General features: G+C 48.5%; 1 protein-coding gene across 3 annotated transcripts in view; it reads right to left on the reverse strand.

The window, feature by feature from the left end:
* ZMAT4 (zinc finger matrin-type 4) overlaps nt 1-26306 on the reverse strand; it is a 67021-nt gene that overhangs the window by 27632 nt on the left and 13083 nt on the right. For 2 of the 3 annotated variants that reach the window (XM_056321704.1, XM_056321703.1), the window contains exons 2-3: nt 20593-20694; nt 6122-6211 (exon numbers count right to left, since the gene is read on the reverse strand). In XM_056321704.1, the coding sequence (XP_056177679.1) occupies nt 6122-6211; nt 20593-20694 (192 nt within the window). The remainder of the gene's footprint in view (nt 1-6121; nt 6212-20592; nt 20695-26306) is intronic. The other variant, XM_056321705.1, reaches the window with a different exon arrangement.

A 26306-nucleotide genomic window follows, 5' to 3' on the forward strand; every position in this document is an offset into this window, starting at 1 on the left:
ACTGCAGCTGCCAGCAAGGGCTTAGAATAAACAGGTTCCATAGACACAAGGGTACCAACAACGAGCAAGCAGGGGGAAAAGCACGCTTGCACTATTAGTCACAACTAATTATTCAACCCATTCCACAAAGGAAATGGGAATCACGTTTAGGGGTGCATATACGTGGCCTTGCTTTTCCAAAGATCTCAGTATGTTGTGTTTGCCATTGAGTACAATTTATAAATGATGTCTTTTGAAAATACTCCTCCGTGCAGAGCAAGACCTTTCAAAAGCTGGAAAATGACCTGCTTTGTGCAGGTCGTTAGCATCCCAGCTCATTCCCTGGATGAGATGGACAGACCTGGCCCCAGACCCACCCCCAGTGACAAGCCATCTAGAGACAGCTGTGCACTTTTTTTTTTTTTTTAAGCGAATATTCCAAATGCTGGTGTACAGTCAAAACAGCAAACAGACTGCTTTAGGAGCTGCAGTCTTCATTTTACAAGAACTTCACAACAAGCCGTAACCACATTCTGGTTCATCTCCGCACAAAGATTCAGGCACTGGTGGGAGCAACACCACCAGCCCCTCGCCACTGCCCCTGCGGGACCGTGCCCCTGAGTGCCCAAAGCACGTCTGCCAGCTGGGACCGATGGCACCGCTGCGAAAGGACAGCACAGGCCAAGGGAAAACCAGAGAGCATCCAAAAGCCAGCTCCCTTCTGCAAATGTCACGCTCATCTTCAGACACAGAATGCAGAGCACAGCTCTTCAGCTTCTCCACATAAACAAACGGGTGAATCAGCACCAGCACCAGCGGCCACCCCGCTGTCCCCCACCAAAGCACAGCCTGAGCCCAGGCCAACGCACCCGACCCAGCCGCCAGCGGTGCCGGGGCAGCATGGCAAGCCCCAGCCGTGCCCCCACACATCCCCACCATGGCAGGGCAGGAGACGAGCTCTGCAACGCTTGGGAGCAGGAACTGACCACACAGCTGACACCCAACCCACTGTGTAAAGGTCATTTTCTCCCCCAAAATAAGCACCATTGGAAAAAGGACCAATTTTCACCCCTTTGATGCTGCTGTTAACTATAAATCAACTTAAACCTTAGAGAAACATCTCCAGGGGTGATTAGTACTGTTCTGAGTGTAATTTGCACTTCTTTTAAATAGGTTTCTCTCAAGATATTTTACATCTTCAAAGGGAAATCACTTGAAAGTTAAGAGCAGCGTAAAAAATTCCCAGACTCTATTGATCATCTGCGGTGGCAACATATAAAGAGCCTCCAACAGAGTTCGTTTGAAACGCTGATACACTTCAGTGCTTATGTACCAGGGTCCCCTCCTCTGCCTGGTCTGCTCTTCAGTGACATTTCTCTTTTGCAACCTACTTTCACAGACAGACTGCAGTTAAAAAAAATAAATTGTAAGATGTTAAACTCCCTCAAACAACCCTCAGACACTCCACTTAGAGCCCAAGGCTCCATTTACACCGATCCACAGTTTGCTGCGCAGCTCATCCAAGCGCACCCAGGTCTCTGGGCGCATCTCGGAGGGGATTTGGCCACCAGAGCCTCACCCGTGGGCAGGACGGGATGTCCCCAATTGCTTGGTTGGCCTGAGTGTCCCAGCCTCTGTGCAAACCCCACAGACCTTCGCTCTCCAACAGCCAGCCGTTTTTCATGCTCTTTGTTAGTGGGATGCAGGAGGTGTTCAGATTCAAGTGTTATTAAGCGCTGGCCTAAGCCTGGTGCATCCATTCATCAGCAGAATCGCTGCCCTCCCCTCCACCCCCCCCCGATGCCCCACACAGAGCTGCCCAGCACCCGAGGCCAGATCCAGCCCTGAAGGGTAATTATGCCTTCTCATTTGTCGGTGGCTGTTTTACCTGTAACCAGATGGGCTGGGGGGAACCCAAGCTGGGTGTCTTTTGTCACCCGTTGAAAGACACCGCGTTGACAGGATCGTACACAGCCAGCTGGTAAAATAACATCACGTGTCGATCAGGATGCCCAGGCGAGCCCAGCCCGAGTCGGGGCACAAGGCTCAGTCGACCTGCAGCCTGCTTGGGGCAGACGCCCGCTCTCCAGGGATGCTCTGCACCCACGCGTGCACTCATCCATCACTCCTCGCTGCTTCCCTGGCTCCCACACCCAGCTCAGTCTAAAGCAGCAGCAGTAAATAGGCACTAACATCTCAATTTAGTTTCCACAAAACCCACACAAGCAACTCTCTAACCCCACGCTGCATAAAGCCAGCCAACGCACAAGGAATACTTCTACCATTTGTTTTTGCAATCTTCTCCAGATGATCCCTTCTTGCTAACCTTTGCAGGGATGCAGCACTGACAGGGGTGAATGGCCTCGCATAAACTGAAGCACCATGGAACACACCACGAGCTCGGAGATAAAGCATCCGCTTCCCAACACTGGCATTGCTCATCCTCCCCCAGCTCCACAGACATGCTGGGCCAGCCTAGTTTATAGGCCTTCTTTTTGTAATATTATAAACTTCAAAGCAAGTCTTGTACATCCAACAGAATTGAGTTCAGTTATTCAGATGCCTGTTAACAAGCTGCTAAAAGGCATAATCTTCGCACAGGACCATGCAGTTACAGTCCCTTGCTGCATGCTCCTTAAGCAATCCTCAGGAAAAGTAAGGATTTTTATTCCACAAATACAAATCTGCTGTCTTCCTTTCTTAGGTTTTACTAAGAAGAAAATATCATACAGACACTTGAAATATAGCAATATAAAACACAGCACTCAAGGCACTGTGAAGTGTCTTTTAAATTTGAGTTAATTTTCTGCATGTGAAGAGGGTGTTGCTGTTAAAGAGCTATTTTCTGTAACGCTCTGTGTGAAATTTAGACTACTTCCATTTCAGAGTATGCTTTTCTTGTGGCACAAGAGCAAGCACCAGTTTATGGCCATCTAAATCTGAAACGCCTGCTCAAAGTCTCAGAGCATCTTAGGACCGATACGCTCTCTGAGGAAAAGCCAGCCCTAAGGTCAGTGAGGGGGGTGTGTGACATGGCACGCACACATCCCAGGTCCCGCTCTGGCAGGGACAGAGCCACAGGCAGCTGGGCAAGGACGAGGGCAACTCCTCTGCCAGAGACCCCAGCTCCCACCACGCAGCTGTGGCTCCGTGGGTGTTTAAAACCACACAGGACAAAGCCCTGGAGAAGAGGGAGGACAAGGGGCACAGAGCCTGTCACAGCAACAGCAGCCCTCACAGAGCCAGTCCCAGCCTTTGGTCCAAGAATAAATTCAACTCTTCCATCACTAATTCCTTTCACTGACACTAATACCTGACCTTTTGGTTGAAAATCGCTGATCAGGTGCAAAACACACAGTAAGAATGCTGGCCCTGAACCCAGCCATTTCATCTTGGTTTCAGTGTAATCACTGAAGATTTAAGTTACAGCACACAGTAAATGCTGTCCCACAAGCTATAAAAGCTGCGATTTCCTTGCTGACTGGGAAGTGAAGGCGAGCCTCCCAAGGCAGCCGTCGGCACGCTTCTGCCTCCGAGAGGCACAGCTCTTGGCTTTACTGTCTCCAGAGCCACCTTGCAGGACATGCATTACCCTCAGCAACAAAACCTAATAACCTGCTATTTTCCCTCAGAGAATTTATCCTTGCTATTAAGATCCCTTTCTTTTTTTAAGGAAGATGATGCTGGTCAAAGCAGTTTACCATCTTACAGTACAAGTAGGGCTAGAAAGAATTTGAAGGCTTTTCTCCCATCCCAAAAAACACATTTCATAGCACATAAGAAGTTTTCATCACATATGTCCTGATAGTAAATAGGGGTCCTATTTTCTGAAGGTAGTGAGACAGGGCTCGTTAAACCTGATTCACCAACCCTGGTACTTGAGGATCTGACTCTCAGTTTCTGTGGGGCCCTGGCACAGCCTGCAACCTTCTCCAATTACTTTCAGCTGAAATGTTAAGCGGAAATTTAAAATGAAAGGTCAACAATCCCTCAGCACACCAAAGACATGAGGGTTTTTTCCCCTCCTCCACAAAAAAATAAAACGATAATGAACAGCCCAACAACTGAGTCGTTATCCAGGGCAAGACTAACTGTATAAGCCTCCTACTTCTTACTAGGAAAGGATAACAGGTGTTTTGGGAATGCAGAGTGGTTTTATAGTCCACAAACAACAGCAAACACTACCCTTCGCCTCACTGAAAGGTCAGGTAGCAAACGCTGGTTTTAAGCCTGTTGCAGTGAGTGTCTGCAGCTGCTTCTCCTTCCTACTGCCATTTGCAAGAAAGACAAGGTGTTTAGTTTGGCGGTCCAAAGGCTACACGTCAAATGGCATAGAGTCATGTAACAGTGCAGGTTTTGATGGATAAAAAAAGGCTAACACTCCCTTCTTAGTTGCAGACGCTTCTGCACAGAAATTTAACTGGTTTTCACAGATTGTTTCCAATACTCATTAAAGTCGGTGTGCCATAGCTTGACTAACACTGCTGGATACCTGGATCGGGCAACGCAGCTGCACTCTGCACGCAGCAATGATGGTATCATGCAGCGTTAGAGATGTCCTAAATATTTCTGTTCTCTTTAAATGCAAAGGCTTGGATAATATCCACCTATCTAGCAATAGGCCTACGTTGAGCTGTAAATGTTGGCAGGTTTTCCCTGCTATATTTTCATAACAAATAATTTCAGAAGGTAGATCTCGTATAGCTTATCATTCACCTAGTGCACAAGGACTTGTTAATCCATCCCCCTCCAAGGGCTGCCCTGTGCAATCAAGAATTGCTGAGCAAACTACATTGCTTCTCATTATTGCCTTCCACAACAGAGACAGGAAGTAGTTCAGCTTCAATTTCTTTGAGGTCTCTTTGATTCTCGGTCCACCACATCCCTGTACTACGGTGTACGCACAGCTATGCCGTTTCTTGTTAGATGTAACTAAGCTCTATAGAGGACCATGTTCCAAGTCTACACGTGCATGTCCACTGTACCTTTCGTGCTCTGTAACTAATAACTTGATAAAAATACTGTGAGGTTCTGTTGTTAAGGGGTAGATCGCATCTGCAATTACCCTGTGGGCAACATAAAAGTTCCACTAAAATTTTAATTACCGTGTCAAGGAGCTTTCAGTTTCCTTTGGCAAAACTTGCATGCTTCTCCCTTTAATTAGAAGACATCTCACTAAATATTGATAGCATTAAGCCACAGTCACACTCCCATAGATCTGAAATGGTTTGGATGCTATCTGCCGGGAACCTCATCAACAGCTCTCACACCAGCCTCAGAATATGGGAAAGAGCTGAATGAATAATTCACTGTGAATCAGTCCCTTATAAATTTAGTCTCCTTTTATTGCCTGACAAATGGCTGCGAGCTGGTCCAATTTCCACACATTCATTTGTTTATCTGAATGCAACCAAGGAACCCAGCTGCCAATTTTTAAAACTGCAGACTGACCACAAACCTTTGTGGGGAGCCTTTTGGATCCAGCACTCTCGTTTTCATCAACTCTCAGGAAAAAACTGGGTCTGAAGACACCTCCAGAGGTGATGATGCTCTCCAATGACCTCCCCGGGGGCGGGGGGGTCAGCAACACCGTGCCGGGGGCACGTGCACCAGCACCACTGCCCGGGCAGCAAAGCCCTGCCCAGCGACCCTCACCTTCGGGAACGGCATCACATAGAGAGTTGGGAGAACGTGTCTGGAAGCGACTGGAGTGCTGCTCCAAGCAGAGCCTCTCCACAGCCAGTGCCAGAGCTGCTGCAGAGCAGCCTTCGCCGTTACCCAGCCGCCCAAAGGCACCAGCCTCCCACTGCCATCATCCTGCCTCGCCTGCATGCCAGAGCTCACCAGCACAAAACTAGCCACTGCACTTAAACTGAATAAATGCTGGGTATTTGCTAGCAGCATATTTCTTTTTCCCATGAAAGAACATTCAAATAACTAAAAATGCAATTACCGTTGCTGATGCACATAATATTTCTTGTATAGTTTATTGAAAATTATTTCCAGTTACTTAGCATTTCAGCTAATCTAAATGTTACCTCTGGGTACCTGATCATCTGTGGCTGTAACAGAAAAAATGTTGTAGCAGAGAGTCAATGATTCACAAAGCAGCTGAGCAAACAGGGACTTAAAGTATACCCACGTTTTCTGACCGGAGCTTTTTAGCTGGACAGCCTCCATCTATGGGATGAAGCATATAATAAAGGCGAACTTTGCTGGCATGTTTCCGGCTCTGGAAAAAAAAAAAAAAAAAGAAAGAAAAAAAAAAAAAGAAAAAGGAAGAAATGACATTAAAAAAAGTGAGAGGCTCTATTGCTGTGCATACAACACCTATCTGCCGTAAGATTTCACATCCCCTTGATACATGTATCTGACATGGGAGGAGAAAAGGGGGAAAGACCCAGGTGAGGAACATTTGCATTTCACAGAGGTTTCACAGAGCTCTCCCCCGAGCTGAAATGAACTGTGGAATGATTATGACACCTGCTATTAGCAGGAGAAATGGTCCACTCTTGCTGCTCTCTGCTAAGTCCTGCTGCCTGCAGCCCCCTGAAGACAGAGCGGGAAGGAAGGTGGCGAGAGCAGAGCAACATTTGTCATCAAGGCCATTTCCATAGCGGGAGAGATTGCAAAGATCAGGGGTATTTAGCTTCAGGCAGAGACAGGACGGCATCATGAGGGATCAGACGCACACACAAACCGAAACCCACGGTTCCTAAGCTTCCAGAAGAATAAAATACATAAAGGGTATAAAAACTCACTCTCCAGGAAATAAGCCAACTGACAGCTGCCAAAGGTTTGAAAGAAATTTCTCCCACAGGTAAATTACCAGATAATTGTGCATTATGAAATCTAATGCCTTCCTCATGCAGAGAGAGGAATAAGGACTACACGCGTCCCCAGCCTAAGCCCCATCTCCTCCCTCGAGGTTTTATGGGAGCAGAAGAGCAAAACCTCCCGGAGCACAACAACGGGGTTTGTGCTCCAGGTTAAGCAGCAGGAGCCGGGGAAAGCCCAGGCTCGACCTGATGCTCCCTGCTGCAGAATCCTGCCCCGGGAGCTCGGGCACCGCTGCAAGGTCCTTCTGCTTCCCCGAGTGCTGCCCAGCACCACGGGCGGAGGACGGGTGCAGCCCATGTGTTCCAGCACCGACAGCGGTTGCTGGTCCCAAGCACACTCTGCCCCTCCACACCCAACTCCTGGCAGCAGCCCCCATCCAGCCAGGGGGCTGGACCCCCCCGCAAGGTGGGCCAGGGACTTCTCGTGTTTTTCTCCTTCAAGAAGAGCACTGAGCAGGCAGGTACTTCTCAAGCATTGTTTATACCACGGGAAAGTTTTCAGGGGACCTGTATTTTTCTAGAGGGGTGAGGAAGAGCTGAGGGATGCCCGGAGGAGACTCTTCATGTGAGGGACACAGCAAGGGCAGGTTTCCCACTGCCTTCGGGCACGCCTGGAGCTTACCAGCAGGTGAGGACAAGGAAAGACAGGGAGATGTCCTGCTCACACCAGCACCAACAGACAAAGCAATCCTCATAACTTGCAAAATGTAAAGGGAGATTTAAAAGCTTCTACAGCAGAGGCACAGACATAAACCTTCAAAAGACTAACTTACAGCCAGCTCTGGTCTTCCAGTAGCTGTAAAGGGGAGGGGGAAAGACTGCAGCTACTAAATACCTGCATCCAGCACCCAGACATGCACAGCAGCTATTATTATGCAAATGTTTTCTCTGAATCTCCATTTCTGATTGCCTCACAGAACAACAGCACTGTAATATTATAATTTCAGATCACGGATTTGCAATTTTAAAATATTAAATTATCATTAGCATGTTCTGGAACATTCTTTTTCCTGTGGTGTGAACTTGGAGCTAAATTTGAAGAGCACTGTTATTTGTATGTGTAAATGTAACTATGCAATAATTTTTTTTTAATAGAGCAAATCAGTCAAGATAAATAATGTCAAATACCTTTCCCTAAGTTGTCTTCCTGCACGCATTTAGAAAGCATGACCTGCTGTAGTCAGAGCTAAATGCAGGAAACCCCAGACCTTCAGCTATCAGTGACCAACAGTCCAGACAGCAATGGCGTAATTAAAAAATGACAAAATAAATGTTTGAAATGCAAAGGACAGATGTGCGAGGTCAGTCTCAGAGTCTGGCAGCACTCCTACTTTCTGCCTGAAGCGACGCTCGGCTCGTCCAGTTTCACCTCAGGAAGGTTTGCACACCAGGGAGCCCCTGCCACGGACAGGCCACCACGGTCCTCCCTCGCACCACATGCTTGGGATGGAGGAGAGTCAAACGCACCGTAAAGGCGACATGGACAGAGCTTTTCAGCTTAATTCCTTCACTGAGTATTTACACCCCTCGGAGCAGCCAGCCAGCCTCAAGTCATCCTTCTCGCAGTCCTGGGGGTCTTCCCTCAGGTGAGCTAACCCAGCACCTCACCATGCCGACCCGCACCCAGCCACAGCCTGCTCAATTTAGAGGTTACAAAGTTTGTGGGCTTTCTGTTGGTTTTTCATAAGATGAAAAGGCAAGATTTTAACAGTAACCATTTTTAGTGTTCTTTTCCATGGCACTCAGCTGTGCCATAAATGATGTCCAAATGTCAGCATTAAAAGGCAGCGAAGCTTCAGACTTCTGTAAAACACCTCTCACCTTTATTTATGCATTTGTTTGAATTTATGAAAGCTAAAGCAAAGAAATAACTTATGTTTGGCATAATTTAAAACTACACGGCTCCTTATGCAGCCTTATTATCCTATGGTTATAAAAGCAGAGCTTAAAATCATCCCTGGCCTTTGCAAGTATGTAGTGAGCATCTCATCCCCTCGCAGGGAGCGGAGGTAGCACAGCCCATTTGTCACCCATTTTATCTCTGGTATTTTCTACATTTACATGTGTATTTATCATCCTAACACCACGGCAAGAGCAAAGTGATTATTCTTAGCATGCTGCTCACAAACAGCCCTGCGGGTTATCTTTTCCCCTCTGCAAAAGCAACTTGAAATCCACAGCTCCAAGGGGCGAGAAGGGCAAGTGCCCAGGAGGGGGTGGCACAGCCCCCCTCACTCACTCACTCCAGCATCCATGGGATGGTCAGAGGTCCCGCCTGTCTGAAGGAGCTCTGGAGGACACATCTGTAAACCCATGGTCTGGAACAAGAACGCTGCCTTCGGAGATACCTGCCCACCCATCAACAGCCACCCCAACTTTACCTTAGGGTGACTCAGAGTATTTCTGTGCCCGTGCATATTTCTTCTGTAGCTTTACAAAACGTTATGCTAAAGGCATTTTCACTTAAATTCTCTGTCCCTACTGTCTGGAAACAGCTCCTTCAGAAGGCAAGAAGTCTAGCTTAACACTATGTGCTGTAAAAACAACACTCTCTATGCAGGGAGCAGGGGGAAGCTGAGAAAGAGCCTGTTTTCACATAGCAACTGCAGACCTCTGCACTGCAAGCTCATGTGCTATTATTAAGAACGCTCATCAATAAAAGTAAATAAATGGATCATTTCTATCTATATCAAATCTATTTTAATACAGAAGATTGTGGCAGAGGCAGCAGAGTTCTGGTAATTCAACCCTAAAACATAAAAAGGGCAAAGCAGACCTAAATTGTGCTATGAAATGCAATTTGATTTTGCATAAATCAAGTTTTGCAGCACACTTCTGCCCAGAGCGAGCAGCAGCACAGCAAGAGGAGACAATCACGGCTCTGTGGCGGCAGCGGCAGCTGGCAGGACCCTGGTAGCCACAGACAAGGCTGGTTCAGACACTGCAGCCCTGCTGGCCCTGGCTGATGGAGGGGTTGCTCACTGCCACCATAACTTCACGGATTCTCTACCAATCTACCAACAGCAGTGACATCCCTGGGGAGGACCAAGACACATCTCCCTTCACAAGGCCAGAAGTCCCCAGGGGAGGCTCTAGCCCAGGGTCTGCCGGGCTGCAGAGACGCACACAGATCCCTCCCTCCCCGAGCGCTGCCCGGGGGTGTAGGAGAAGCCCCCACCAGCACCAGCTCCACAGCCTGCTGCAGCCCCGGGATCCGCTGCCACTTTGCACCACTGATTTAAGCTGACCTGACAGTCTAAAACATTTCACCATCTTGTAAGGGACTTCCTCCCACATCCCCAACCACCTTGCCAGGTTCAAATCAACCATTTCTGCTGCTCTCCTCATGCTGTGCTTGCATCTGATCCAATTTCTGTATTCCCCATAGCTCCCTTTATCATCCGCTTGTTCACTCCTCCGCTGGCAGCATCACGTTTTCAGTCAGTCTGCCTCTCCTCTCCTGCTCTCCCTCCTCTGTGCCCTGTCCTCCAGCCAAAACCCAGGGACCTACCACAGTGGGGGACACGTGGCCGTGCCAAGCACAGGCAGAGACAGCCAGGTGGGAGATGAAGAATGGAACTGTAATGGCACCCTGAATGGCCGTGGCTTCTCCTAGTTTGCAATAAATTCTTTTTCAGAAGCCTGTTGGTTGGATTTTAATCCCTTTAGTCTGTACTGTGTTGATTTTTTGTATGCTGGCATTTTCTTAATTAAATTGCCATGAAACATGCAGTCATATGATTACACCAACTTTATTATCTGTATTGGCCCTACTTGTAATCTCATCAAAAGAGATAAAAGTTATTTTGGCTAGACCCAGTTCTCTAAACCTGATGCAGAATACCAATTGCACTGTCCTGAAGCTACGTACTCCAGTCCCTTCCCAGAGCCTGCTTTGTTCAGGAGCCATGCCAAGCTGGGAGGGCTCTGACTCCCGCACTGGTCCCCGGTGCTGCCATGCCCAGCTCCGCGCTCGCCTTCCTCCTAGAAACTTCCTCCACTTCCCAAGTCCCATGAAGGATCAGCAGTGATGATGCAGAGCACGTGGCCTGCTCTTTTCAGGCACTTGCCCGCAAATTACTGGACCTGCTGACTCAAAAAACAACATTCTAGATTTCATAATCGCTGCCTAACAAACTTCCAGATTTCTACTGGAACAGAACCAATTTACCCATCATTCTGTGATATAACAACATCCTCTGCTTTTTTTAATAGAGGACAGAAGTATTTTCAGCAAACGCCTTCCCTTTTTTGCCTCTTCTACCCACACGACCAGCAAACACTATTGTCGAGATCCCCGTTGTTCGCCACAGAGACAAACTCCCGTCTGTTATTCCAGACGCTGCTGGGTGCCAATGTCCTTTTTCTCCTTTTGTAATTTTTGCAAAGCCTCATTTATAATTTATGGTCATTTCTATCCACTTCCCCTTTTTCCTCTGTGAATTAATTTTTTAAAAAGTGTCTGCTCATGCTTGTGACTTTCCGGGCACACAGATACGTGTCCGTAATTCCCAGCTGCACACAGCTGAATCTTCACCCCCATGAAACTGGCTTCTTCAAAGCAACAAGTAGACACATTACTGATTTGGATGTTGGTTTGCTTACACATAAAGGCAATTACTGATGATCTATTCAGCCAAGCAACCACTAAGCTCACTTTGTTTTCTCTAAACCTGTGATCATTTCTCCCTGCTTGCCAGCCAAGCACGGATCCCTTCACTCGGGTCACCAACAACCTTAAAGATGTCCCATGTGGCCAGAAGCATTTCACAGGCCCCAGCAGCTTTTCCCAAATCTTGATCACTGCAATTTTTAAAATGCAAAAACAAGACTTCAGAAGCTCCAAGTAAAACACATAGCAGCAACCTGCTGCACCCAAAGGGAGGATAAGGGGCTGCTGCATCTACAGTTCTGCAGTCGCAGGGGGTCAAAGCATCCAGTCCAAGCATGGCAATTTAATTACAATCAACACTGTTGCTTTAGTCACCTTCATAAGAGAAAAATCTCACCTGCTAGATCCTTCTTTGCAGTGTGAACTCAGAGCTCCCGTAGCCACAAGAAAAACATTTCCTCCAGGAGAGCTCAGAAATACCCTTTTCCCATCCTCCCTCGTGCTGCGCTTGACATCTCGAAGCTGCAAAGAGCTGGAGAGGGCTCAGACTGACAGCCCAGGGGGGCCTTGAGAAAAGGGTTTCTAAACCACCCCTGTTCAAGGGAAAAGAAAATACCACCTTTGGTTTTTCCCCTTGGTGCAGTCCCCATCACACAGACAAAGCAGGAGGATGGCACTGGTAGCCCACCAGCATGGGTACCACGGGTATCCACAGGGTACCACTGCCCCCGGGGACTCAGCCCTGCCTCTCACAACTGGCCATGCAGACAGATCCAGCCTTGGCTCTGCAGCTCCCGGTGTGACAGACACCTGCAGACCTCCAGAACGGCAAGGCATGAATTTTCTGTTGCAGGAACCGCTATTTCAGCTACATGATCTTTAACTTTACCACTTCCTATATTGATTTTGACTGTAGTCAAATTATCTCTTGTCCTATGCACCATTGTGTACCCTGTGAAGAGGAAAATAACTCTCTTTACAGCCTGTTGCTGGAGCAGCATGGCACGAGCAGCAGGGCTCAGCACCCAGCTCGCAGGCTGCTGGCACCCTGCAGACGCCCTGCCTCCCAGCACCCGCGATCGCCCGCAGGCTTCTGTTCCTCCCCAAATGCACAGAGCATTCCTTCCCACTTCACATCCTCACGCTTCTTCTGTGTGCGGATCCTACACCTAGACTAATGCAACCACAAATTTACTTTTCCACTGGTGTTTCGGGATTTTTTCAAGGCCACAGACCTCCCTGCAAACATACCAAGGGCATGGGGACATGGGGGATGGAGCAAGCAGGGCGTGAACCTCCAAAATGTGCTTCGCACAGCAGGATAAACCCTTGTTGTTCGCCTGCAGCCAACTGATGTCATGCAGCTGCAGCTCGGGTTTCTCAGCTCAGGCCACTCTGCAGTTGGGTAACGGTGCTCAAGGGGCAGATGACCTTCACTGCTGGTACAGAACCATCACCCTGGTGTCAACAGGGAACAGAAGAGTTAGCACAAACACAATGTCTCCTCCGCACACGGGCTGGCCAGCACCAGCTCTGCAGCATGGCACACGCTGGCAGCACCGCCGTTGCTCCCATTTTACCTTTACGTGTCTGAAACCAAACGCTTTTAAAGCCAGTGCCAGCCGCTTCCGAGACCCCGCTCAGCCCCGTCACAGCACGCGGACGGCTCCTGTCACAGCACATGAGGATAACTAAAGACTCTGCCTTCGAACACCTGGCATCCAAATCCAAACACCGGTTGCAAGTTTAAAATATTAAAGAAAACGAAGAGTGAATACCTGGAACAAAGAGGTGCCCTCCCATGCATCTGGAGCAGGAAGGGGCTGCTGCAGGAAAGCGGTAGCTGCGGGGCTTCTCCCGGGGACGGCTCGGCCACGGCGCACCTGTCTTGGCTAACAGCAACGTGTCATCGCTTTTAGTCCATGTCGGCTTAATGTGACATCCCCTGTGCCCCTCCACTGCTGCCAGCCCCAGGGTCTCATCCTAGGTTCATTCTGTTACTGCTCTGAAAGTACCTTTGAACTGCAACTATTTTTAGCCAGAAAAGGGACTCTGCACAGAGGTACCTTGGAAGGGAGCTGTATGACAGGGCTTTATCTGCTCTGCTGTTGCTGCTACGTCATGATAGATTTTGCCACTGGGAGTGCATTAAAAATAACGTTTAGCCATTAATGTTGACAACAGAGTAGTAACACGGAGCTTGGTAAAGTATCATTTAATCTACATTGCTTTCCTGAAGCACGCTGCAATCCAGCAGCTAATGCTGCCCTGGTGAGTCCATACTTGCTGTATGCAGGAAAGGGAAGAGGCAGCACGAGCACCTTGCCATAAAACACCAACATCCACTTATCTCTTTCGTATACAATGTGTGGCCACATTTAATTCAACATACCTTCATTGCTGCTGTTAGCACAGGTAAAAGGGTACCGGGGCAATCTCCAGAAGGTCAGTATGTGCATATATGAAAAACAGAACAGCATCTTCATCATCTTTGTAACCGAACCACAACAAAGCTTTCTTTAGCCTGGTATTTTTTTTCCTCCTCAAGCCAAGGTTCTCCTACCAAACACCAGCACAATCTGCAGAACAGTAACGTCTGAGCAGCTGCTAAAAACCATATAGAGTGCACACACCACGGCAGAGCAGATTCTCAGCAGTTACGGTGAAGGATGTGGGAACAACAGGTGGGACATCCCCTCCTCCTTCACCCTCTGAAGTATTTACAGGTTACTGCCACCAAAGCAAGCCAAAACTTGGCAGGTTAAGTAGCAGCAGTGGCAGAACACATGAGAGCAAGCATTGCTAGCAAACATTGCATTCCCTTCGATAACACCCAATTAACATCAGCAGACTGCCTGACACACGAGAGCCCTGGGCAGTCTTTATTTCCAGCTGAAGCACTTCCTTTCCACCCCCCCATCCTGGAAATGCCTGCAGCACCTCGTGCGGGGAGCTGGCACCAGACACGGAATATTCCAGCTCCTTGTGTTCTAGTGCAGCATTTATTTTGTTAAATAGAGTATGTGCTCTTCCACTGCATTAATATTTCAGGCACAGAATTGCCTTTCTGAGCACACACATCTTGATCCTTAAGGCGCTAATGTGCCAATAGTAAACAATGTTTATTATTCCTTCAGACAAGCCATCATTTTATGCAGTTTCCCAGAGAAGGACAGCCCAGCTGGAAGCAGATTAACCCGAGTACCACCCCAGCCCCACACAGACAAGGAGTATTGATGAGGCTGTCGATACCACTCACCCGCTTCGCTCCAGAGACAGGGCGAGACATTCCAAAGAGCACTCAGCTCTGGAGACAAGCCAAAGGGCACGGCACTTTATTTGTTCTCCCCAGTTTCCTCTGCATTTGAATTTTAATACACTTTGCCTCTGCCCTACCCCTGCTGCTCAGGCTCCACCACATGCATTCAGGCATGGTGCCTTCATCTCACAAGGTAAGCCAGCATCGCGGGACACCTTCCCAGGCTTCTCTTCCTACAGAGCCAGTGTATTTCTTCATTTTAAATGAAAAAGCAAAGTACCATCTGAACACCTGAAGCAATAAAGATTACAATGGAGAAAAACATTATAGCAGCTTAAGGAGCAAATGTGGTGATGAATATGCAGCTCAGGGTGGAATCTGAGAGCAACTTTGCATATTTGGTAATTTTCCTGCAGGATTTTCAAGGAGAAACTTGAAAATAAATGGTAACATCTTCCTAATGGCTGTGAACACTTCTACATAGAGATGAGGATGCGGAGCCAACTAAGAAAGCTTAGCTTTTTAAATTTATGGAGCAGCTCACCAAAGTGATTGATACGGCCTCTCTCAAAGACAGAGCTGGAAGGAAGTTTTAAATTACAGGTGATCTAGAGAGTATCCAGCAGCAAAGAGGCTTCCCACTCCAGAGGAAGGTGAGATGCAGACATTCAGAAAAGGAAAAACTCATCTCTGGGGCACAGACTTTCAATCGCATTGCAGCAAGTACAGTACTTTTTAATTTTTTTCTCCTGTTCAGCAAACTCCCTGGCACCGGCCACTTCCCAAATCACTGGTGCCCTCTGACCCTCCCCGATGCCTCCCACACTCTTCCCCATGCAGGGCAGCAGCCACTGTTGAGCATATTAAGCAGCTGGTAAAGCGGCCACACAAAACCTAGAGCTTCTGATCACAGGGCAGGAGCCCCAGTTATTTCTTTGCAATACCTTTGAGGCATGAATAGCATTTGAATAGCGATGCTTTGTTGATAAAAGTCTCCGGAGCCTGATGTAGATGTAGCAGAAACCATGTGCTCAGAATCCCAGCCTTTGACAGGCTCTCTGTCTCCTCAAACAGGGCTCTGCGCGAAGGTGCAGACGCTGGGTAGCTGCCTTCTGGTTCTCCCACCCACAGATGTCATTTAAAAACACACACACAAAAAATTTTAAAAAAATCAATCCCTTCATTTCAAAGTTGTGCTTGAAAGACACACACCGTCTGTGCCATTGAAGCAGAGCAGAAAGGTTGATAGCTGCGAGACACTCCCCATCTCCACGGCCAGCACAGAAGGTGCTCCAGAGGATGGTGCTGGCAGACATGCCCTCCCCCCCTTCCCTGCCACCCAGGGCACTACGAGGAGGTGGCCAAGGAGGGAGCTGCCATGGCACAGCCCAGGCATCCCCCCGCTCCACATATGCCACAGGAGCCAGCTGATGCTGATGGCCATTAAAGAGTGTCAGGAGGATGCTGGTCCCAACCTCGTGCAGACCAAGCATCCTGTCTGGAAGGGGTCTGCCTGCTGTGCCCCCACGCCTGGCAGCGAGCAAGCCAGGAGCCTTGGAATGCCCTCCCTGCACCAGATGGCACCCCACGTTTGGCCACCACTTGCCTGATGCAGCCAGCTATAGTTTAGAATGTTCTGCATCACTCTGCCCTTCTTTGTGATTCTTTATCTAATCAGTCATCCCGTTTCCTCTGTGCTCCTCCAAGGGGGAAAGGAGAGCCAGCGCACGTGAGGAAAGCCTGGCACATCACTGCAGCAAAGTGAGCTATCACCACACAGGGATTTTATCAGGCATCCATACTTGCATGCTTTATTCCAGCAGCAGAAATGGGAAGGGAGTTTTCTGATACTTCAGGGGACAAATTAAGATATTCACTTACTTTAAGAGTTAAAATATCCAAACGCATGATCTTTCAGGCATCAACAACAACCAGTAAGATTCGTTCTCATCTCTTTCTTACCACTGTATGGAAGCTAACCGATACCTTTAAAGCAACCTCCCAGGATATTCAGCACCACAGCACACAGAGAGCTTGTGAAGGCTTTTTCTCATTTGGTTGCCTGCAACTTCATTACGAGTCAGTATCCCAAGGCCAGCACCTCAGATCAGCTCTGCCCTAAGGTGAATCCTGGACAGGAGAGCGGTACCTGGCAGTTTCACAGGGATGGAAAGGAGAGCAAAGGTGCAGACATATCAAAGCCAGAGACACAGTTGCACAAAGCACACAAGGGCAGTATTTTGCTGTATGTCAAGCTGGAACTAAAAATATGCTGTGAACACCCTGATTCTTTTGTCATTTTTCCACTACACTTGCCCTTGGAAATAATACCACTTAATATTGGGCGACTGACATCAAATTATTTTTTATTCCTGGCAAAGTAGTGCAGAAGTAGGAAAGAGTTATTGGTTGATGATTTGGAGAGGGAAACGAGACAGCGATTGGAACTGACTATTCCTGTTTGGCAAGATAAAAACATCCCCCTTTCATACACTGTTTCCCTCTATTTTCTTACAGAGAAATGTCTTATTTTGCATGCACAAAGGAGCCAAGATTTCAGTGCCTGGCACAAAGGCTGCAGATCTTATTTGCTGTGCTAGAGAGGCAGCAGATAATTTCCCTTTCTCTCCAAGCTCTGGCTCAGCAAGGGTAAGGGCGCTGCTGATCAAAACAAACCATGCCACAGAGGGAGAAGATGCATTACCAGCACAGTCCAGCAGCTTGTGATCGCTGGTTTCCAGTACAGTCTTCTGCAGTTACCTTCACCAGCTCTGAGCGCCAGGCTCGGTGCGTTTGGCACGCTGCTTGGCTTGCTCCACACGCCTCTTGGCAAAGGCAGACAGACCCCTGGTGCCCCAGCAGACCCCAGAGCTGCACCAGCACGGAGGTCCACCGGTGCCCGCGGGTGGCCAGGCTGGCACCAGCCCCGGGTGCTCCCCGTCCGCTGGTCCCTCCTTCAGCCGACCAAAGGAAACAAATGCTCAGGAGCACAGGGGTCCGGGCTGGGCAAGAAGTTGCCCCAGGCAGCTCTCCCGATGTCAGTGAGCACACTGAGCTGGCTGCAGACGCTGAACTGTTCTGATTAAACCGTATATACCACACCAGTATGTAATTTCTGTTTTGCAGTATTTCGCTTTTCTCCATACAGTTCAAGTCAATTCAAAATGAAAAGTTTTGCTCTGTGCAAAAAGATCATTTACATTGTGGTTTTATTGTGTGCTTTGTTACTGACAGTTGTTAGCATTCTTCCCAATCAAAAAGCTGAAACAAAGTAGCTTTAGAAGATGAAATGAAAATTAATTTGCAGAAAATTTAGCCTTCTGAAGTTGATATCTACCCTATGAAAATAATCACTTTTGACCATAGACTGCTTTTTAAAAGAAGAAAAAGAAAAAAGAAAGGTGTGAAAATTGTGACCAGCTGCTTTTTGATTAGGAAGAAACAGTGAATTTTACATTCCTCTATTAACTAACAGGCTTGCAGCAGGGGCCGGCGTTCTCAGACAGGATGGAGCTTGGGGACATTCAGCGCCACAGTTTTGTCTCCTTTGTGGGGCAGATGCTCGGACCAAACTCCTTACGAAACAGCGTCAGAGCAAGAATTATTTGCAGAAATTATCTTCCAATAATTTTCCATGATTAATGTACACAGGGAAATCACACGCACGCTGCTCGTTCGATGTCTGACTACAAAAAGAGGCCAAGTTCACCTAACAAGTGACTCACTGCAAATGACTTGCTCAGGTCTCTGGAAACCCCGTCCAGCTCGCATTGGGAAGGAGCTGGGAGCACTGCAGAGCGGTTTCCCATTCACATTTGCAGTCAAGGCACACGGACTCAGAAGCCTCCCCCACAAGGCTCCATGCTGCACTGAGCTGCCAGCAGCCCAAAGGTTCTGTCGGTCGCCTGCGTGGAGGAAAACACTGGGGCACGGCTGCGCCCGGACGGGGCTCCTCGTGGGCACGCCTGGCACCCCGCACCACCTTCCCTGTAAAACCTTGGGGCAGGTTTCCAGCCCTCGCTGCATCTGTGGGTCTCTTGGGACCAGGTATGAGGAGGATGTGTGTCACGCCCCAGAGCAGTGACCAGAACAGACACTCCAAGGCGCTAAGCCGAGAGCAGAGGCAGCTGTGGGGCCACGGCAAAGCACGGCACAGCTGTGGGGCAGAGGCATCCCCAGCCTCTGGGGCCACCAGAGGAGACCCCCAGCCAGGGCGGGGCCCATCCCCCTGCCCTGCTCACCCTGTCCACCCCCCTGCTTTGCATTAGGCAAGCCAGCAGGCAAGGTCAGGAAACAACATTCTTGTGCCAAAAGTCTACAGCAGCTGCTGGGATTTCACAAGGGATGACAAATGAGCACAACACCTCACACTAGAAATACACAACAGAAACCCGTGTTGTTTTCCACATTTCAAAAACATCTATGAATTAATGATTCAGCTCATACCTACAATTACAGGACAGGCGCAGAAGAGAAGAGATTGGCTGAGCATCCCATTGCTCACCAGTCCCTACTCCCATTTCTGCGGCAATGCTTCTGCCTCCTGTAGACAAAATTTGGCATCCACATCCCCCGTTATCAAGATCTGGAAGATGTCCCTAAAACTGCAGCCTTAGACTTCACAGCGGCTGCCAGGGACCTCTGCTGCACACTGAGGGCAGCCAGAGGAGCATTTACAGGAGAGGTCTTAAGAAATTTACCGATATTTTTATTTATATATATATATATATATAAGTGCCTTACAAGTAAACGTGCATTATTGTTTGCACTGTTTATTAATGTGGCACAGCACCCTTGGATACCGTACATTGATTACGCTTCCCATATGTCTCCACTGGCCATCCTGAGACAAATGTCTCCCTCGCATATCCATTGCTAAACGCTCGAATTGGAGCAAAAGTTTAAGGAAACTTAAATCTTCCAGGCCTCTTACCACAGATTCTGGTTTTGCTGAAATACTACAGACACTGATAGTATCCGTGTATCCAAAAGCAGGGGCAAAATGTAGCTAAGCTCCCCAGATTCTCCACATGCATCACTGCTCCAGGAGTCCTCCAGGAGAGACTGGACCATAGCATGAGTGCTTCTGCCACCTGGCACGGCTGACACAGCCAGGCAGCACTGGGGGGAGAGTCCTCTGCTCCCTGCACAACCAGCACACAGCGCGAGCCTGCACCCTCCTCTCCACCCCAACGTGAATGAGAAAACGTCTGTTCTCCTGTGGGGCTAACATCCAGCAGCCACTCACCGTGACAAGGACCGTTTCCCACGGCCAAGGGAGCCCGTGCCGCGGCACAGACCGGCAGCAGGTCTCCCTTCTCGAAGGACTTTGCAGCAGCATATCCCTCAGTAATTTCCTCCCTTGTTTAACAAGAAGTTACTTAATTTTGTTTTGAAGATACGCAGTGCTGTTAATTGCAGTTCTAACACGTCTCTAATAATATATCCTTTCTAATTGTTTATTGCTTACCTACCTTAAATACATTCACAAATACTAATGTATTCTCTGCACAATCAGTGATTCCTACTCAAAGCATACTGCGGCACATTTAACACAAAACCTTGAGTTCATTTTGCTGAACTCTTAATTGATGCCCTTTCTAACCGTGCTCCTTTGAAAACTAGCTTTCAGTCACATTCAAATTGCAGCCTGACTTTGTAAATCAAGGCAGAAGAAAAATACAGTCGTGCAGCAGACAACATTGCAGTGACATCATCTGCAGAGTAAGAGGCCACCAGTAAAAATAGTATTTTGAATCTTGAGTTTTCAGAAAGGAACTTTAACTGCTGGCGCAGCTACTTGCTGGGGAGGCAGTAGCTGATGCCACCCCATAAAACAGGCAGCTGGAAGCAGCAGTGATGGAGGAGTTACAAACTGGCAGAGTTACCAAAGAGCATCCTACCTCGTAATGGGCCACGCGCTGGGACTCTGATATTAGCTGAGCGCTGCACACTTTGCAGTAGCTTTCAGTGAATAATTCCTGGTCGATGTCAGAGGATTTCATCTGTTCACAACAGAGAGAAGAGACAACAAGCAGAATCAGTTACAAAAGGCAGGCAGAACAGGACACATTTGGTGAGGGTCCCTGAAGAGATGAGCAAAACAACGTCCCAGGTGAGCGGTTCTTGCCACCACAAGGGAACAAAACCAGCATTATACAGGTGCAAGTGTTAAACACGGATGGTTGCCACCATCCCCAACATCTACAGTTCAGAGTCCCCGGGTTCATGCACAACCAGCCTGTGCCGAGCGTTCATTCCTCACCCTGCAAGAGCTCTGGGCACAGCTGGAGACCAGTGATGTGCCAGAGCGGCCGAACACACACCTGTGCCCGAGGACCCCAACCCACTGTACGCCCGCAGATACGGCGAGATTCCTCTGCAGCTCTGCAATCATATTTACTATGTGAGCTACAGTTGTAAGTGGCTGTTCTTCTCCATTACCTTTCATATCTAGAAATCCCACATACCTAACCAGCTATAGCATGTATCACTCACAGCTCAAAGCACACTTAACCATTTGTTATACAACACCAAAGAGTTGCTAAAGAGTTTTATAGAAAACACAAACATTGCCACAACCTGGAGGAAGGTGTTTTTAAGCTGGAAGGGTGCTCTGCTATATTTCTCAATTTAGACACGGAAGGAAATTGCTTGTGTGATTTACTGGGCTGTGCTGTTCTCAAGCAGCTGTTTAAATATTTGTGCATTCCCCCCAACTTCCAGCAAGGACACTACTTACAAAACCAGCTTGCTGAGTGACCTGGCTCACAGGAATACTTTAGTTCTCTGTTCACCCGTTCGTGTTAAGCAAGCAACTGTAGGTACCCAGCTCTGAACCGATAACAAAGACACTATCAGGAAAGTTGTTGCTTATAATAGACCGAACCCAGGCAGAGCCAGAAAACAGCAGAAGTAGCTTCATAGGGTATTTTTTAAAAAACACCAAAAACCAACAAAGAAACAATTTTTTTGTTTCAAGAGGGAAATTCAAGAGGGAAAACAGAAGCCAATGCCTTCTAACTAATGCCAAAATAAAGTCTATTAATTCACAATCATAACAAACCTGGGCATATTGAAGACTGATGACACAGTTTTTATAGAGTTTATCCCACTGACTGGGAATAAAAACAACATGGAAATGAACAAGTTATGAGATATGATTAGCAGAAAAACAATCAGGTGGAGAAAGACCTGGCATTGGTGGGCTGTGCAGCGGAGCTCAGGCTGGGTACATCCCAGACCTCTCTTGGATGCCGCTCCGGCCTGACAGCACATTCCCTGGGCTCAGCAAATGAAGCTTTCTGTGCACACCTGCCTGCCAGCCCACACAGCAAGAGCTGCTGACTGGAGGTGGTTGCACAGAACCCCTAGATCAGAGGTCCTCAAACGACGGCCCGCAGGCCAGATACGGACCCCCAGGGTCCTCCATCCGGCCCCCGGTATTTACAGACACACACCCCGCCCCCCCACCCCACCCCCGCCAGGGGTTGTGGGGGGAAACCAAGCAGCCGCAGATGACTGCCTGCCACTTCATCCGCGCGCTGGCCCCCTGGTTAAAAAGTTTGAGGACCCCTGCCCTAGATGCATTGCTGCCTCACAATTATTAAGAACCCTGCACGTTTTATGAAAACAAGCAGCTGAGTGGACAACAGAGGTCCTGGTGAGACTGACCTGACCCTGGCTCCAGGAAAAGGTTTATTTGGGTGTTCATGGTCTATGGACAAAAGACACAGATCTCAGAGCTCCTCTGACGGTGCCCTTGCTCTCCGATTCTGCAAAGACATCTGCTTGTTTTCTTTTGCTGTCTGCCTAGGTTTAATCTTCATTTATCCTGCCTACAGAAACGCTGCATTGAGAAGCTTTCAAAGACACCCAAAGACCCTTTTAAGAGTACAAGATGTGTTGCAAAATTGCATCAAAGGCAAAATAAAGTGGGGGGAAGAAATCTTGCTTAAACACAACAGATTGACACAAGGCAAACCAAAGAATCTCATTAAACCTCAATCCAGCAACCAAGGCAGAGGCAGGTAGCATCGCCTTCATTTGCATGCGGTTTGCAACGCTCACCATATAAACTCTCATTGCAAAAATCAGAGTAAATCAAAAGCTGCTCAGTATTAGCTTAGCCCTTCTTGTTCTGATAATAGATCCCAACTCTGTTCTTCCTCGAACACATGTATCTCCCGAAGGAAGGGCTGTCTCTCACCACGTGCCCTTTGTTTACCCATGCAGCAAACTCACAGCTGTGGCTCGGGGCAACAGCTGCTTTGCTCCCATTCTCCTGCCCCACTCCCAGAACTGGGTGCATCATCCCCACTGGCAGGACCACGTTGCTCTGCCCAGCCGTCACTTGAGCACCTCAGCAAGGAGCAGCTCTTTCTTGGCTGCTTTCACCCTGCTCTCTGCAGCGGGACAGCTGGGCACCACGTTGCTTTGACCTCCTTGAGCAGTTGGCTGGGTCCCACTGTTGTCTCGTTGCCATAGTCCAATTGAACTGCCGGTGAAAACTGCTGCTCGGGGACCAAGTCTTTTTGCTTGACTTCAAGCACTGGATGCACAAGCAAGCACCGATGCCACAGGAGATGGTGGTTCCCCGAAAGCCCTCCGTGCCCCTGGGAAGCACAGCGAGCCCAGGATCACTAGAGCTTGCAGGGCAGCAGAGCCTCTTGTCAGGGAGCAGAAATGTGTCCTCCTCATACCTGGGATCCTGGCAGAGGGTTTCACTGCTTGTTTTTGAATGCATTGCTTTTTAATAGTGATGAAAAGCACAGCAAGGCAGAGGAGTGAGGGATGCGGATTAGGGAGAACAGGAGAACAAATGAAAGCAAAGCCTCCTTCATGCTTCTGCATGAATATATTAGGCTAAACTGTAGAGAGGATTCAAGCATATGTAAGCTTGGCTACTTAAAATGATTAGAAAGCTCTGGTAACAATAACTGCTTCAGGCAAAATTTATTATGAAAGGTTTGACAAAAATAATAGATTCACCTTAGCAAGGAAGATTTCCACATAAGCAATCCACTACCAGCACCCATTTATACAAAACACCCTTGCAAAGCTGCAACTAAAACCTACACAGCCTAAGAACAAGTTAAAACCCAGGTACCAGCTATTGCCTTGAGAAAACATACTTTCGCTTGTCCCACATAAATGCAATAGAAGAGCAAAAGCCTCTTCCCCTTCTCAGTAGCCTCCTAATTATCTCTCTGCTGCTGGAGAGCCCCCAGATAGCTTTCCTCCCCTGAGTCCCTTCCAGAGGACTGAATTTGGCTGCTGCAACCTTTTACGTTTGGTGGCTGGTTCCTTTGCTTTTCTTAAAATACATTTTTTTCTGGACTTTTCTGTTTTCCTTTCTAAGGTAACATGCTAGAGCAGTACATCAAACGGACCTCAAGGTAATACTCAGTGAAATGAATACACGAACACGCATCTCTCCCTGCCATGTGTTTTACAGCAGTCTCTCTCTCTCTCTCTCTGCAACTGTCCCCAGGGTGCAACTGGCTGGTCTTGCATGTAGACCATAGGAAAGGTCCAGGGCTGGTATCTCCCCTGGGATCTGCGCAGAGACCCGTTTATGATGCCAGAACCAAACGAGGGGCCTGCCTGCTGCCTACGAAGGGGTTGGTACAGCGGTTAGCAGCGAGGCAGCCGCAGGTGGCCAGCTGATGGCATCTGTGCAGAACTGCAAGGGCTCCCCACTGCAGGGAGAGGCAGGCTCCAGGCACGAAGCCCTGGGAAAAACAGAACAGCCTTGTGTGGGTACCTGACCTAAAAGCAGCACTTTCTCCTGCACCAGAAAAGCTCCCTTTCCCCCGCCCTCCCTGTTAGCCTTGTCTCAGCTACACTCTGCATTATTGTTTTGTGGGTCAGCCTTAGCAGTGATTTACTCATTTCTTCCACCTGCAAATGTCATAAAAGGAGTTCATAAGCAATTAATATTTATATTTTTTTAATCACTTAATTCTACTCTGACTCTCCCTGCCTATAAGTGCCTAACAGCTCCTAGAACTGACTAGCCTTTGGCTGATCCTCACCACGCCGCCCATCTTTGTCAAAAAGCAGAATGGAACGAAGGGTTTTCTCCACCGCCAGCCATTGCCGCGTACAGGGCTGCGAAGCACCACGTGCCTCCGGGACACCTGGGGGAGACCTGCAGGTGCTGAGCACCGAGGGACATGTGCCCTGCACGGTCTCAGAGGCTTTTCTTGCTGACAGCTGAGAACGAACACGCGATTGCAGCCTTCCAGCCAAGCTCAAACTGCTCAGCTGAGCAGAAGCACTTGGTCTGCACACTAAGGTCTAAACATCTAAAACTCTTTATCTCCCGCTCCTCAGGTGGGGTCATGAGCAGGGGGCCTCCACCACGCACACGGATCGCTATCTCCTTTCAGAGGGGTTTATTATTGCCTGTCATGCTGGCACTCAAGTGTCGAGGCTCCCCCTCCCTGCCTCAGACCTGTAACCTCTGCACATGTCAGCTCAGCATCTCCAGGAATGGCAAACTGTGTCATAAGAGACTTCATTTTAAATACCTTGTGCCATATGGCTATGATTCTTCTCAGCAGTTTCAGTGACTATAACAGCTTAATGAAAATCAATTTGATGAGGCTGACTCCAGTTTTTGGCAACTGTTAGAAAGATGCTAACTAAGTTGCATTAAATTTCAGAGGACAGCAATTCACATATTGACATCAGAGACATATTCAAAGCCAAATTCCTTTTTAAGGATATGCTTTGCACCAGCTGAACCCCACCAGACATGGACACGCGCTGAATGCATACCTGTTACAAAGGAGAGCAGTGGAAGCACACCTGTAGTAAGTGCTTTTGCAATCCAGACCCAGCCAGGACACCAGAAGTGCTACAGGACCTCAGTTCGGTCTAAAGTGCCAGCTGGGTGGGTCCCAGTCGCAGCAGCCTTTTGCTGCTGTAACAGCCCTGGGGGTCCTCATTCGCAAGGCAGGAGCAGAAGCACAATCTGCAGTCACTGCTAGCAAATGCTTCCCCACCATGCTTCTGACAAATACTGTTGCAGCCTCCTTTCTGGCAATCTTCCCCCAGCAAACTGCTTCTATTTTTATTGTTGTATACTCCCTGTTATCACGTTCATCGCCCCCTTTTTTTGAGCGATGAGCTCAGTGAATAGGAAAATAAGTTCTTTCAGTAATGGGAAATTCACGACTGGTAGCAAAAGTTCCAGAGTACACAACAAAGAGGAACAAGACAGAGGTTTTCTAATTCTGAGTTTTGCCTTTTATATCACTTCACAGACCACCCTTGCTGTTGTTCACTGCCAATTATTTCCGTATTTCAACAATAAGCAGAAACCCATGAAAACCCCAAGAAGCTGCAGATGACTTCATACCACTTTGGGGTAGGGAGTTTGAAAACGCAGCACCACCGCTCGCCTGGCCAGCAAACGCAGCACCACCGCTTGCCTGGCCAGCAAACGCAGCACCACCACTCGCCTGGCCAGCAAACGCAGCACCACCGCTCGCCTGGCCAGCAAACGCAGCACCACCGCTCGCCTGGCCAGCAAACGCAGCACCACCGCTCGCCTGGCCAGCCCGCTGTCGGAAGCAGGTACCTTGCAGCTTCTCCAAATTCTCTTCCT

This window comes from Falco biarmicus, chromosome 18 (genome assembly GCF_023638135.1).
Source record: "Falco biarmicus isolate bFalBia1 chromosome 18, bFalBia1.pri, whole genome shotgun sequence".
Classification (NCBI taxonomy): domain Eukaryota; kingdom Metazoa; phylum Chordata; class Aves; order Falconiformes; family Falconidae; genus Falco; species Falco biarmicus.